Source organism: Nomascus leucogenys, chromosome 14, assembly GCF_006542625.1.
Source record: "Nomascus leucogenys isolate Asia chromosome 14, Asia_NLE_v1, whole genome shotgun sequence".
Classification (NCBI taxonomy): Eukaryota; Metazoa; Chordata; class Mammalia; order Primates; family Hylobatidae; genus Nomascus; species Nomascus leucogenys.
This window is the reverse complement of record NC_044394.1, coordinates 69,714,746-69,729,089: the sequence shown is the minus strand read 5'-3', so window position 1 is coordinate 69,729,089 and position 14,344 is coordinate 69,714,746. Positions and strand designations below refer to the sequence as shown.

The following is a 14,344-nucleotide window of genomic DNA, read 5'->3' as shown; positions in this document are numbered from 1 at the left end:
AGCTATCTGGCATAAAGCTAAGCATACCTTTTTTCATATGGGCTCAACTCCTGGCTCTAGCTTTGTCTAGCTGTAATGCTCTGGGCAAGGGATAGAATCTTTCTGAGCCTCGGTTTCCTTGTCATATCGGGAACAGGACTGATCTCACAAGGTGGTAAGGATTAAATGAGATGATGTGTGCATTGCATGGAGTAAGGCCTGATAGAGGTCTGTGAAAGTATTATGGTTGGTTTTGCAGAAGGTCCTCAAAAAGGGGCTCCAGAGGGAGTGAGAAGCAGGAGGTCTGGAGCCAGGACACGTGCCTGCCCCGCCCTCCACCCTCTGGGGGTGCTGAGACTAGGAAACCCAGAGAGGGAGAGGAAGGCAACAGAGAAAGCCAGCTCCCATGCATTTCCATCCCTCACCCCATCTCCCACTCCCAGCCCTGGCTGCAGCTCCAAACCCATCCCAGAAATGCTGGCAGAACAATGCACTTTGCTCGTTCCCAGCCAGAGTCCAGGGAATCCTGCTTTATCAGCCTGAACAAATAAACAAGGTCTGGTAGTCCTGGGGCAGGGAAGGGGGTCTCAGGGGCCAGCCAGCACTTCTGCCTCCTCTTCACCCCAGGGAGGGTGTGGCAGCCTGAGGGAGACTCTGGGGACTGGGTGCAGCTCTGTGACACAGCCCTCAGCACTGTTTTCACACAGAGGCCACACTAGGAGTTTCCCTTAAAGACCTAGCTCTTTGAGCCCTTGGTCCGTAACAGCTGGGCTTCCAGGAGGGAGCAGGGATTTTGGAAGGGATCTGTACACTGTGATCCAGGGTCACTGTAGGACCACAAAGTGACAGCTGAGGCCAAGGCCAATCTAGAGGCCCCTATGCCAGGTTCTGGGCCAGTTATGTCCTAGATATGTCACCTTGCCCTATTGTTTCTATCAAGCTCCAGATCTAACAAGAAGAAACCCATCCATTGAGCTCCTGTATATCTGACACTGTGGTAGCTATTTACAGGTAGTAGTAGCCCATTTAAAAGCTTCCCCACCATCTGTACACACAAAAACAGAGAGGTGACATATTGGGCCCCAGATCACTCAGCTAAGACCTGGTTGGAGCCTGAAACTCATCTGACTGACACCAGGCACAGAGCCACTGGGCTCTCCCAGCTCCCACCACCACACCAGAGGTAGCCACATAAGGGACACCAAAGGCATCTTTCAGGTTGCTCACCTCTCCTTCTCCCCGACCCCTAGGGGCAGCTCCTTACCACCTGGCCAATTCCAGATCCTCCTGGTGCCCATGCCCCAGGATGCAGCCCCTCAGCCCCCAACAGCCCAGCTCAGAGGCACCCCAGCCTGGGCTGCCACTGCAAAGTGAGAATTTAGCACTCGTTCTGGTTCTAGGACATCGAAGTATGGTGGAAAGAGCTTGTCTGAATTCCAGGCACTCACAAGCGGTGTGACTTTGGGAAGTGCCTTCACCCCTCAGAGCCTCCGTTTCTTCATCTGGAAAGGCGGGGTAGCAATGCCTGGGCAGCTCACAGAGCTTCAAGCACTACATCAAGCAGCTTCCACCGGAGTCTGAGCCGCACAGATTCTCCGTGACTGTTGCGCCCAGGCCACCTTGCTGTTATTATGATCATAAGACCAGGCAGAGGGTGGATGTTTCAAATACAGTGTCTGTATTCATCTTTTAAGCGGGCCAATGAGGTAGAAATGGTCACTTCCACTTTACAGAAAAGCATGTGATTCTCAGGCATTAGGAATTTCCTGGATATCCCAGCTGGTGAGTGAAGAGCTGGGTTTTGAACTCGTGGCTTAGCTGGGCTCTTTCCAGTTAGCCAGCAGGAACTGCTTGGGGATCTGAATAAGTGTCTATAGCTTAAGGTGAGGAGGTAGGCAGCCCACCCTCCTGAGCTGGGGATGGAGAGTTCTGGGCTGATGATGCCATGAAATCCCTCTTAGAGTATCCACAGCAAGGCCCAGAGCCCACCCACCCCCACCGCCTACAGAGTCCCCCACAGCCGTTGTCGGCTCACCCTGGTCAGAGGACACGGGCCAAAGGAGGAGGCAGAATTACCTGGCTCCCACACCCGACAGACTGCCCAACTTCCAGAAAAGTAAAAGGATCTGCCTTGTGCTCATCCCACAAGGATTTTTAAACTTTGGAGGAACAGATTTTGGCATTTTTCGCGAGGTCCCATATGCCCCCAAAACATTCCACCCCACCCACCCTAAGCTGGACCCAGTTCCAGCAAGCATGAAAAAACACGAAGAGCACTGGCCTGGGAGTCCGAGGGCCTGGCTCCACTCCTGGCCAGCCATGTGACCTTAGGCAGGTCCATAAGCTTACAGGACCTCAGTTTCCTCACCAGTAAAATGGGCATTAGAACACCTGCTACCTCAGAACGAGATCGCAGGGGCAAATGTGGGAACACGTCCTAAAGAAACAACGCCAAGAACCCACCAGAGAATGCAAGAAAGGCCTCAAAGCCCTCCATGCTCTTGCTTCTGTGCCAACTCCTGCCCACCCTTCAGACCCAGCCCAAGACGCCCTCCTGGAAGCCCACTGAGACTCCTGGGCCCATAGGGCTCTAACAGCTCCACATCCACTACACACAGATGAGCACCAGATTCCACGGAAATTATCATCTGATCGTCTCGTGTCAGTGAGTGCTGGACTCCTGACGTGAAGCCACTCTACCCAGAGCTGTTCAATGTCCTTCCCAAAGTCTATCTAAATAGGTTCTTTAAAATCCCAGCCTCCTGCACTGCCACCAGGCTGGACCCTGAGAACCTGGGTCTTGGTGGTTAAGAGCTATGGCCCCAGGGCCAGACAGGCCTCAGTACAGATCCTGGTCACTCTGTGGGCTTGAGCAATCTGTGTCACCTCTCTGTAAGTGTCCTCATCTGTAAATTGGGAAGACAGCACTACAGACATCCCACAGTAGGCTCAGGTAAGAACTCACTCAGTGCAGTGAGGCTCCACAGCAGCCACCCTGGTGACTTTGGACATGATGGAACAGGAGGAAGGCCTCTGTCACCCTTACCTACCTGCATGGAGCCCCCAGTGCAAGCAGGCCTGTCCCTCGTTGCCCGAGGGGATGGTGTACAGGCTGCTTTGCACTCCCCATGCCCTCCTTGCACCCTGTGGGGTTTCAGAGTGAGGGAGGTGCTAAGGGCACCATTCCCACACCCCCTCCAGGGCCGCCCTGAGTTCACTCGATAAGGACCCCCTGGGAGGCTCCAGGGACAGCAGAGGAGGTAGCCCGGGCCCCAGTTGCTTGGCATGTCCTCCGTGGAGAAGACCACGGCAGAAGCCGGGGCCCCGCACTGCCTTCCATTGCTGCCATCCTCCATCGACCCTGAGGGGCTTTGAGGGGAGAGAGGAAATCCACACGCACACCACATGCCCCAAGGGTGGGCACAGCTTGTGAGACAGAAGGTCCTGCCACTCTGGCCCCTTCCCTGACCACCCCTCAAGGCCAGCCTTTCCCTTTGACCCCTCCCACCTGGCAGGGAGCAGCCCCACTCCCGGGCCAGGCCAGCTGTGCACACATGGCCTTCACATGAGGCAGTGGGGAGGGCTCTGGTGCAGCTGCGCTGGTGGCATGTGCTGCAGCCTGACCATCTGCCCTGCACCACCCAGTGCAGACCAGACCAGAGGGCCTCTCTCCCACCTGCACCTCCCCACCTGCGGCCCTGCAGCCACCCTCCCTGCTCCCTTCCTGGTTGAGAGGACAGTGGATTATGACACAATGGGAGCCTGTCTGGCTTCCTCATGCTGAGGGTAGATGGCTCCAGGACATTAGACAGGCTGAGGAGCAGAGCTGTTAGGAGTCTGGGCCCTGGGAGTCCAACCCAAGCTCCACAGCAACAGCGGCACACAGCTACGCAGGCTGCCACTGTACATGCCCACGAGGCACCGCCACCCTAGAGTCTGGCAAACAGTGTGCCAAGGTAGCATGTAGCACAAAACCCACAAGGCCACGTGCAGTGGCAAAAGACCGGGACAACTTACATAAGCTCCTGAAACTCAGTGTCACCATCTGTGAAACAGGGCAGGGGGTGCGATAATATCTATTTCATTAAATGAACTAATACACATAATAAGCTTAGCACCATGCCTGGCACAAAATAAGCCTGTGGTAAATGCTAGTTTCTGTGACAGTTATTAAAACAATTAAAGATTTCTTATTGCTTCATCTGTCGAGAGCCTTGCCCAGCCCTGAGGAACTTAGAGATGCTTAAGAAATGTTCACTGCTCTGGCTGTGCGCAGTGGCTCATGCCTGTAATCCTAGCACTTTGGGAGACAGAGGTGGGTGGATCACCTCAGCTCAGGAGTTTGAGGCCAGCCTGGGCAACATGGTGAAACCCCCCCATCCTTACTAAAATACAAAAAATTACCCAGGTGTGGTGGCGTGCACCTGTAATCCCAGCTACTCGGGAGGCTGAGGCGGAAGAATCACTTGAACCCGGGAGGCAGAGTTTGCAGTGAGCTGAGATCACACCACTGTACTCCAGCCTGGGCAACAGAGAGAGACACTGTCTCAAAAAAAAAAAAAAATGAAATGAAATGAAAGAAATGTTCACTGCTGTTACAGGCCTCCTACCTTTCCTCACTTGCTCTTCTCAACACTGGATGAGGTCAGCAATATTACCATCTTACAACTTCAGCAACTGAGGCCCAGAAAGGGTCAGTGACTTGTCCACAGCCACACAGAAGGCATGCAGGGGAGGAACAACTCAATGTCTGGCCTCTAGTGTCCCAGGTCAGTGCTTCTTTCATGGTACCAGGAAGCTGCTCAGGAGAATGAAGCTCCAGGCCAGAGCCACAATCCCAGAATCCATCTCGGTGCCACACTGGCCAAGGCCCCATTTCAGGCAGAGCTGATCTGCCTTTTGTCCATTTCCAAGGACCCATTTCAGTCAGGCCACGAGCCTAGCTCCAGAGCTGCAGCTCATCTGGATTCGGGGAGGGGGTGGGGAGTACATTTTACAGAGAAGACTGAAGCCCAGAGGAGGAAGGGGCTCCTCCAGAACACAGGACTTCCTCTGTAGAATGGGTGCCATGGTGGTGAGGTGAACATGGTGGGTGTGGCCTTGGCCCCTGGCTCTACGACCAGAAACGTCCTGGCTGTATTTCTTTCCTTCCCAGCTAACAGGCAGGTGCCCACTATGGCCTGGCAGCCTTTCTAGGGAAGGGGCAAAATGGTTGGGGCAAGGAGGAAACAAACAGGAACAGGCACTTCTGTGACCGTGCATTTGTGTGTGCTCTTGAGCACGTGTAAGGAGCATGTGTGTGTGTACCTGCCTGTGTGCTTGCATTGCATACACACTCTCTCCCTGAGAGGGCATGGGTGTGCCATCTACTTAGATACACTGAACTTGCCCTTTTTATAGAGAACTTCCCACGGTAAGGGGGGAAGTAAAAGGAGACCAGGGTGAACAATCTCATCTCAAAGGGTCTGCCAAGTGTGCACCCTGCCTTGATTATTAACAAACATCACAGCCTGGGGGCTGGGGGGGTGGTACGTGATGCTGATACAGATGGCACTGTGGGAAGCATTTGGCCAGGAGGGCATTCCAGAAGCTGCTGTCATCTTCCCTAACCCACTGGGTGACCTTGGACAAGTCTCCTTCCGTCTCTGGGTCTCAGTGTTCCATACTATAAAATGAGTTAATCCAATTTTGACAGGGATGATGTTTAGATCAAATGAGATGGAATTGATTGTTGAATGAAGTAAAAGCCAGCAGGCACATGAGATGTAACAGAGCACTCAGATGAGTATTCTCTCGGCATACAGAGAGGCAATAGAGGAGCAGAAGGGCCCAGAACCTGCAGTCAAAGCCCCTAGGTGCCAGCCCTGACCTGCTACTCAACAGCTTTGAGGCTCTGGGCACGTTCCTCCCCAGTCTAGGAGGGGCTTCCCTAGTGGCAAGGTGGGCAGGTGGACAGGCATCTCTCTGCCCTTTTGTTATCCTTCTGTCCTGGGGAGTGGGTTGTAGGATCCCCCACGCACCGCCACCTCTACCCAGCGATGCAGACACAGAGCTGCTGGCTCAGGGTGGGACTGACTGCTCCACTGGGCCCACTGCCCAGGGTTCCAGCTGGTGTGGCTGAGGGCAGAGGCCCAGCCTGGTCTGTGACAGCCACCCGTCCCCCACCCCCACCTCACCTCACTGATCACTTTCCCCAAGCCCAAGCAAGACACTTTGGCTCAAAAGTCATAGGGCCTCTTTCCCCCAAGGATTCAATTTCCTTTCCATGGACGGACACAGGCACTACTGCCCCACCCCACCCCAAACCCTAGGAGGAAGAGGAGAGTGATCCAAAAAGAAGATCATGGTTTCCGAAATGTTTTGTTGCTGGCTAAAGCCCAGAGAAGTTGAGCAACATTCCTGGAGTCACACAGCAAGTCAGCTGCAGAGTATGCAAAGAAAAAGAAAAAAAAAAACACCCTTCAAACCAGCCACATCTACCCTAACCCTTCCCCACGCCCTGTGTGGGGGTGACAGAGAACTCACCACCTCCTTCCTAGAGCTCCTTCTCGCTAAGAAAATAAGCCTAGAAGCCCAAGCAACTGTCCCGCCCCACCACGGGTAATTCTTGGGTTAAGTATTCTTCCACTACCTGCGCAGGGGCACTATCTGGTGACTGCAGCCTGCACCAGCCCCAAACTAAAAAGTCCCGGACCCACCCCAGAACTAGGCTCTGAAGATGCTCCAGAGGGAATCCCCCAACTAGGCAGTCCCCTCGGCAGAGGTGCCTGCTTCACTACCGGTGAAAGGAAGGGATCTGCTAGAAAGGCTCCCACCAGCCCATTCCTGAGCCCACCCCTGGGGAAAAGGCATAGGCTTGTAGCGCGGGTTCTTGAGGATGCCAGGGCAAGGAATGCATAGCCCGGAAGCAACCTGAGTGTTCGGGGCATCACTGCTGGAGCCTGAAGAGGGGCTGACGAGCTCCCCCGGACTGTCCCACCGCAGCATTCCGGGCCTTGCCACCACCAACTGGAGAAGGCTCCCCCTCGCCGCCCGTTCCTCCCCTGACAGATTCCCACATTTCCCCTCTCCACTCCGCACCGCGCCCAGGGGACTCCGGCAGGCAAATACTCGCTGCCATAAAAGTGAACTATGGAGGCTGAAGTCAGACGCGCAGACAGCGTTACCCCCGAGGCGGGGGTTGAGGGAGGGGGGTGCTCGGGCCAGAGATAACCAACTCTTATAGCCACTTTGAAAACTATGATCCATACCAACGCTGTGGCAAAGTCACTGCCCCAGGACTGCCCACACCTGTCTGGGCACCAGGGTCCGACCGGGCGGGACAGCTTGCCCCTTAAACACACCTCTATCCCGCCCCGGCCGCTCGCCCACCCATTCCCGCAGTCGTCCCCGGGCGCAGTGAGGGCGTGCGGCGGGGAGCGGGTACCTGCTTCCTGAGCGCCTCGAAGGCTGCGCTGATGGTGTGCACCCGCGTCCGCTCCCTGGCGTTCGCCAGGAGCCTCCGGGTCTGCTGCAGGGCTTTGATCTCGGAGGAGGCGGCAGTCGCTTCGCCCGGTCGTTTCCTAGGCGACGCGGAGGAATCCGGGTGGTTATTGTAAATTACGTGTGAAATTGACGAGTAGGAACTTTCCCCGGGGCGCGTTGGGGGCGCAGGGCGCAAAGTGGACTCTGGAGGCGCTGGCTGTGCTGGGGGTGCTGACGGCGCGGGGCGCGCGGGCGGTGCGCACAGCAAGATGCGAGGACGCAGACCCGGCTCCCGGAAAGGCTGTGCCTCTGGGCCCCCAGGTGCCTGGCTCTGGGGAGCAGGAGGCGGCGGCGGCGGCGTGGGGAGTCCTGGCCCCACTGCGCCGAGGGCGAAGCCTCGTTTCCGCGCGTCAGAGACCTCGGGCGCCCGGGAGCCCCCGCGCTCCCCGGCTGTGTCCGTGCCCCCTCTTGGGGGAACGGCCGGCGCCACTGGGACTGGCACCGGCACCGCGACCGGGACCGGCTGCAGCCGATGGGTCCTGTCCCGCAGCCCGTTGGTGGCGACGGCGCGGGGCTCGGGCGCTTCCAAGTCCAGTCGGAAAGTTTTATAGCCGTTCGCGCGCCGCGCCGGCTCCTTGCCTTTCCGCTTGAGCTTCTTGAGGCCGTTCAGCTCCTTCACGCACACGGTCTTCCACGGCCCGTCCTCGAGGACCGGGATGTGCTTCATGGCGCGGGCGGCGCGCGAGGCAGGGGCGTGGGGCTGCCCGGGCCGCCGCCGTGCTCAGCGCCGAGGAGTCTCTGGCTCTCCCCCTTCGCCCGCCCTCCCCCTCCCTCTCTCCCTTTCTCCCCCTCGCCCGGGGCAGCTGCGCCGCCGGCTTCGGGAAGCCGCTGGGCTGTCCGTTCCCGGAGCGCTCAGAGTGTCATCTGAAGTCGCTGCCGCCTTGCCAGCATTTCTGGAGAACGCCCGCTGCGCTCCATCTGTGTTTGTTTAGCCTCAGTTTACACAGAAGCCTAGTTCGCGAGATCAGTCAGCGCCGCCGCCCGGAGAGGAGGCAGCTCCCGCCGCCACCGCCTCCCCAGCCCCGGCCGCCCGAGCCGCGAGCGCCTTTAAAGAAACAGGAAGCATTTTTCAAAACAGCTGGGCCGCCGGCCGCCTCCTTTGTCCGCGGGCTCCCTACCTCCCCCCCACCCCCATCCCCTTGGCCCAGAACCTGCCTCCTCCGGCGCTCCCTCCCCGCCCCTACTCAAGTCGGGGGCGCTTCTATGTTCCCAGAGGACAGTCAGCTCCTGCACAACCGCCCCGAGCACGTGACTTATGGGCCTCCCCCCCCACCCGGCCCTTCCCCAAATCACAGCGGGGCCTTCTCTCCCTGGCCTTGCCGGCCTGTCGGTGACGCAGCTCCGACCTTGCCCACCCGGCACCTTCCCGCCGCTCCCTCCCCAACTCGCCACGAGACAGAAAACGCCGGGAGCTGGGACTTCTGCTGGGGGCCGATGGGGTAGAGGAGACTCCGGAGTTGCCTGGCGACCCACACCCGCCCGGCACGGCAACCCGGTCCACTCTCACTTGCTGGAGCGGGAAAGCAAGAGGAGCAGAGGGCTTAAGACAGGGAAACTGAGTCTCCGAAAGCTCCAAAGTTAGGCAGCAAGTCACAGAGGCAGAGGAGGGTGGAAGCTTCGGATTTAGGCAGACCTAACGTCTGCGAACCTCTGCAGTCACCTCACTCCAGGCGCCCTGCTAAGCCGGGATTTACTCATCTATGAAATGAGAAATTCGGAGAACAACGCCTAAGTCACAGCATTGCGCTGAGGAATTAAAGCACCAGGCACATAGGAAGGGGTCGTCAAATGGTAGCTGTGGTTGTTGTTGTTGTTATTATTATTATTTATTGAAGCAAAACAGCTACTTGAGGCAGATTTCCTGGGCTCAAACCCCATCTCTGCCACTCACTGAATGACCTCGGGAAAGTCACTTAACCTCTCTGTGCCTCCCTTTCCTCACCTGTAAAACAAGGGTCATAATCGTACCTTTCTTCCCAGGCGGTGTGAAAAGCATGTATGCGCAAGGCACTCAGAGCAGTGCCTGGCACCAGGTGAGAGCTCTGCGGGTGCCCACGGTTATTGGCAAGGGGCAGAGGTAGACTCCCCAGACCCTCAGTCCTCTGTGCCATTCCACTGGAGATTCTGGAAAGAAGGGGTCAAACCAGTAGGCCCTCAAACGTCCTTGCCAGAGGACTACCTCCCAGCCGCTCCCTTCCGAGGCTCAGAACAGGACTTCACTCCTTGCTGGTCCCTTCTCTGTGGCTGTTACTCCTTAAGGAAGGTGGACACTAAAAGCCAGCAGGGTGGTTTGGGAGAAGATGGACCCTTGACCCTGGCCTTGAACTCTGATGAAAACACAAGGGCTCACAGAGTGGAGTGCTTCTCTCCTCCATGGGAGAATGCCTAGGGGTGGAGGAGGCAGGTGGCACCAAGGGTGCTGGGAGGTGGGATGGGGATCTGGGCAAAGCTTCGGGGGCAGGAGCATGGAGCTGCGGCCAGCAGCCCCGGTTGAGCCTTGGCTTTTCAACGATGGAGCCCCATGACCATGAGCAAGACGTTTCCTCCCACCGGCGGTCTTTTCTGTCTTTGAGGATATTTCCAGCCAACCTTCTCAGGGTAGCTGGGAAAGGACAAAGAGATGGTTGTCAAGACTTTGACTTAAGACTTCAAACATACACACACACACACACACACACACACACACACACTGAGGTACGCGGTTTTCTGAATATAGTAAATGCAAAATCTCATTTTGCCACCAAGGTAGGTGCCAGCATCATAAAGTATGTGCTCCCAGAGACACCCTCTTCCCTGGACACCTGCATATTCCTGCACCTTATCTTTGTCCTGGAGACCAAGGGTGTGCTGCCAAAGAGGAGCCCTCATTCTCCTGTCGTTTCCCTGCTCAGCCTTGAACCCTAAAGTCCTGGCCTTTGCTCCCAGGTCTCCCACGGCTCCCCTTTGCAATGCACACTCTTCCTCACCCTTCAATGACCAGCTCCGGTCCCCCTCCTCCTGCGAACCTTCCCTGCCCACCACAGCCTCCAATTGCTCTTGCTGGCCTCTGTGCATGCTTGCTCAAAAGGCCTGCTGCAACTTAGCCTCCACTGCAGCCCTGTTGGAACTCCTGGGCTTGTGCATTCTTCAAAGGCGCACTCTTGCCTTCCTCCCTGTCTCTAAGGGCTGGTGCTCAGGAAATCTCTGATAAGGACAAGCAGTCCTCATGCCCTTTACAGTCTTGTCTGGAGACCCAGTCCTCCTGTGCATCCAGCCAGTCAGTGGCAGAGATGGAGGAAAAGTGACACTCCTTCTCCAGGGCTGCTCAGGCACTCTCTGAACTTCAGTATCTTCCTCTGTAAAACGGGAGTAATGATACCGTGCCTCACACAGCTGCAAGGACTCAAAGGCGCTGCATGTGCAGCATGTGGCATGATGCCTAGAGTCTAGGGAATGGTGACCTTGGGCATCCTGGGTTAGCCGGCTGCTAAGGCCCCCTTGCATCCCAGACTTGGGTGTAGCTGAAGACTGGGGTGACCGTGGCTGGTTAGGGAGTGTGAGAAGTCTCTAGCAGGACGGAATTTTGTCCTTAAAGAGGCCAAGCTGTGTCTGGAAAAATCACATCTTGGCTGAATACCAAGGGATCCACTCATACTGATCCTGAGCCCTGTGCCAACTTCCCCCAAATAGAGGAGAAGGTCACAGAGATCCCATGGGGCAGGAGGAGGCGAAGGGATTGGATAGGAATGATCAGCCATGCAGGGTGGAGGTAGAGCAGGCCTCCACGCCAGGCTACAGACTTCCAGACAGGCTCTTTTTCCTCAACATGCTGCCTCTCCTGCTGGCCAAATGCCAGGGCCCCAGAGTTGGCAACAGGCAAGCCCAGAGGGATCTTCACCTTGTCACTTACCAGGTGTGTGACCTTGAGCAGCTCCCTGACTTCTCTGAGCTTCTGTTCACTATCTGGGCATCATCTCTTGAGTCTTGAGATGGAATGGTGTGTGTGGGAACAGGCGACAAATCGTAAAGAGGCCGATTGACGTGGAGTCCCTGCTATTGCCATTGTCAGCCTGCCAGGTTTCAGACCTTCCAGGTCCAGGCTGGCTGCCTACGCCCCACCAGCCTAAGGGTCAAACCTGTCTTCCAAGGGCTCTCACTTCTGCCTTCCTCAGCCTTGCTGAGAATTGGGGCAGAGACCAGCTGGGCAGCACCCCCTGGTGGTATCACACTATTGGGACTGCACACAACACTGTGGTCTCCCCATGAGGAACTTTTGCCCTTTGTGGTGGCCCTGTCATGACAGTAATGTGGATTTCATGAATTCATAGACTTCCCAGGATAAAAAGTCTCCCAAGGCTCTATTTGGCCCTACTCACACCTTTGGATGGGACAATGCAGACCACACCCTATGCCCTTCATTAAAAACATCACCCACAGAATTAACCGCTTGAGGGGACCCTGGGATCGAGTGATGTCACTGGAAGATTCCATACCCCTTTAGATGGCTGGTCTAGGGAAAAGGAATAAAGATAAAAAGGAAAGGCAAGGCAAGAGCTTAGGGGTCAGGCCACTGGGGACAGATGCTAGAAAGCCAGGCGATTGTAATTCTTTAATACTGCGATGCAAGGAGCGCATACAAACTCTACCTCACTAATCCTTATCATCACCCAGGTTAGTAAACCCACTCCAGAGATAAGAAAACTAAGGCTCCTAATGGGGAAAAAAAAAAATCTTGCCAACAGAAAGAACAGTAGCCGGGCGCGGTGGCTCACGCCTGTAATCCCAGCACTTTGGGAGGCCGAGGCTGGCGGATCACGAAGTCAGGAGATCGAGACCATCCTGGCTAACACGATGAAACCCTGTCTCTGCTAAAAATACAAAAAAATTAGCCGGGCGTGGTGGTGGGCGCCTGTAGTCCCAGCTACTCGAGAGGCTGAGGCAGGAGAATGGTGTGAACCCAGGAGGCGGAGCTTGCAGTGAGCCGAGATCACGCCACTGCACCCCAGCTTGGGCAACAGAGCGAGACTCCATCTCAAAAAAAAAAAAAGTCATGGGATTTGAACCCAGGCCAACTGACCCCAAAACCCAAGCTCTGAACCACTGTGTCCGCTGCCTCCTGAGAGCTCAGTGACTAGCATCTGGGAGGTGATAACTGGGCCACCTATGGGGTTGGCCTGTATCAGCCAGCTCTTCCTGCTGTGCTGCCAGCCTGGTGAGCTTCTTGCTGTCCACCTCTCAGCTGGAGCCACTGGCCTCCCTTGGTCCAGCACAATGTGCTTCTAGCTCCTTCTAGTCAGGGTCAGATGGCAAGGGCATATAGAGCCCAGAGCTTGGTATCCAGGCACTGGAGCCCTCCCTTCTTGCCAGTGGAATCTGCCCAGCAGTTCGTTGGTGCACACACCACCCGAGTGCAGACAGGACAGCCCTGCAGGGTGCCGGCCAGTGATTAGCTGCTTCTTGGCTGGATGGGATGGAACCTTGGATGCTTGCTACATGAAGCTCTGCATTCCTGAATCTGGAGTCCCTATTTATGGCTGTTCAGATTGTTCCAAAGTAGGTGTGGCACCCATTAGAGAAAGGGAGGAAGAGTGGAAACTAGACTGCCAGGAGGAAACTCTCCTGGTGGAAACAGACACAGCATGAATGGTGCCCCCCTGGGGTGGTACTCACAGCAGCTCCAGAAAGGGCCACCCAGAGGAATAAGAAGAATCCAGAGGTCCTCCCCACCTCCCATTCACAGTGCTAACACTGCCACCATTAACCAGCAGGGCATTGGATCCAGAGGACAGTGATGAGGCATCCAGGCAGGAAGCTCTTTCAGACAATCTTCCTTCTACCTTCCTCTATTCAAGTGGCCATCCCAATTATGGAAAACTGAGTCTTTGGGGCTGGGCAGATGCCAGATAAGGGCACTCCCTCCCTGAGACCCGCTGTGTGCACCATCTCAGCACACGCTCTGTGTACCTTCTTAACACATGTGCAGAGGGCAGTGCCCAGGGGGTAGGGTTTAGTCCTGACTCTTGGTCAGAGTGGAAAGGGAGAGTGGGGAGGGGAAAAGGTCATGAGGGTTATCAACAAAAAAACAGGAGGAGGCTGGCATGACCGATCTCCACACCATTGGCCAGGTGTCCTGTTAAAACAGGACATATCATGTCATTTCTCTGCTTAAAACATCCACTTGAATTGTTTTGCTCAGATGTTAATGGCTGCACTGAATTCCTTCCCTCCCTGCATGCATGGAGAGGTGGAGTCTGTCCCTCCATTGCTGTGAACCTGGGCTGGCCTGTGGCTGCTCTGGCTAATGGAGCCCTGCAGAAGTGCTGCTGTGCTTCATGGAGACTGGCTGTTTCGGCTTTCTGCCAGTTGGAAGCCTTTAGTTGCTAAATAAGAAATCCCGGTGGGTTCTCCTGAAGAGAGAGGCCACATAGAAAGCAACACAGTGCCAGACATATGAGTGAAGAAGGCGCTCAGCAGAACCTTATGGGTACCTCCAGCCCCAGCCTCTAGCTGGCTGCAGCCTCATGGGTGAACCCACTAAAGAACCACCCGGCTGAACCCAGTCAACTCACAGAACCATGAGAAAGAATATTAAATGGTTGTGTTAAGCCACTACAGTGTGGGGTGGTTTCTTATACAGAAATAGAGAACTGAAACATTCAAGTAGGAGCAAAAGTTGGCATCTGGTCCCCCATTTCCTCTCTAAACTCATCCCCCACCCTAACCCATACACTCTGCTCTCACCACACAGGGCTCCCTGCCATTCCTTGAACCTACCCAGCAGGCTCCCACCTCAGGGCCTTTGCACTGGCTGTTTACTGTGCCTGAAATGCCCTTAGCTCAGGTAGCCTCAGGGTTCACTCCC

At 55.8% G+C, this 14,344-nt stretch overlaps 1 protein-coding gene across 2 annotated transcripts in view; it reads right to left on the bottom strand.

Moving 5' to 3' along the window:
- Positions 1-8,621, bottom strand: part of ATOH8 (atonal bHLH transcription factor 8) — a 34,459-nt gene extending 25,838 nt beyond the window's left edge. For both annotated transcript variants that reach the window (XM_030827830.1, XM_030827829.1), the window contains exon 1: positions 7,406-8,621. In XM_030827830.1, coding sequence (XP_030683690.1) covers positions 7,406-8,170 — 765 coding nt within the window. In that variant the 5' untranslated portion in view covers positions 8,171-8,621. The remainder of the gene's footprint in view (positions 1-7,405) is intronic.
- Positions 8,622-14,344: the final 5,723 nt, after the last annotated feature.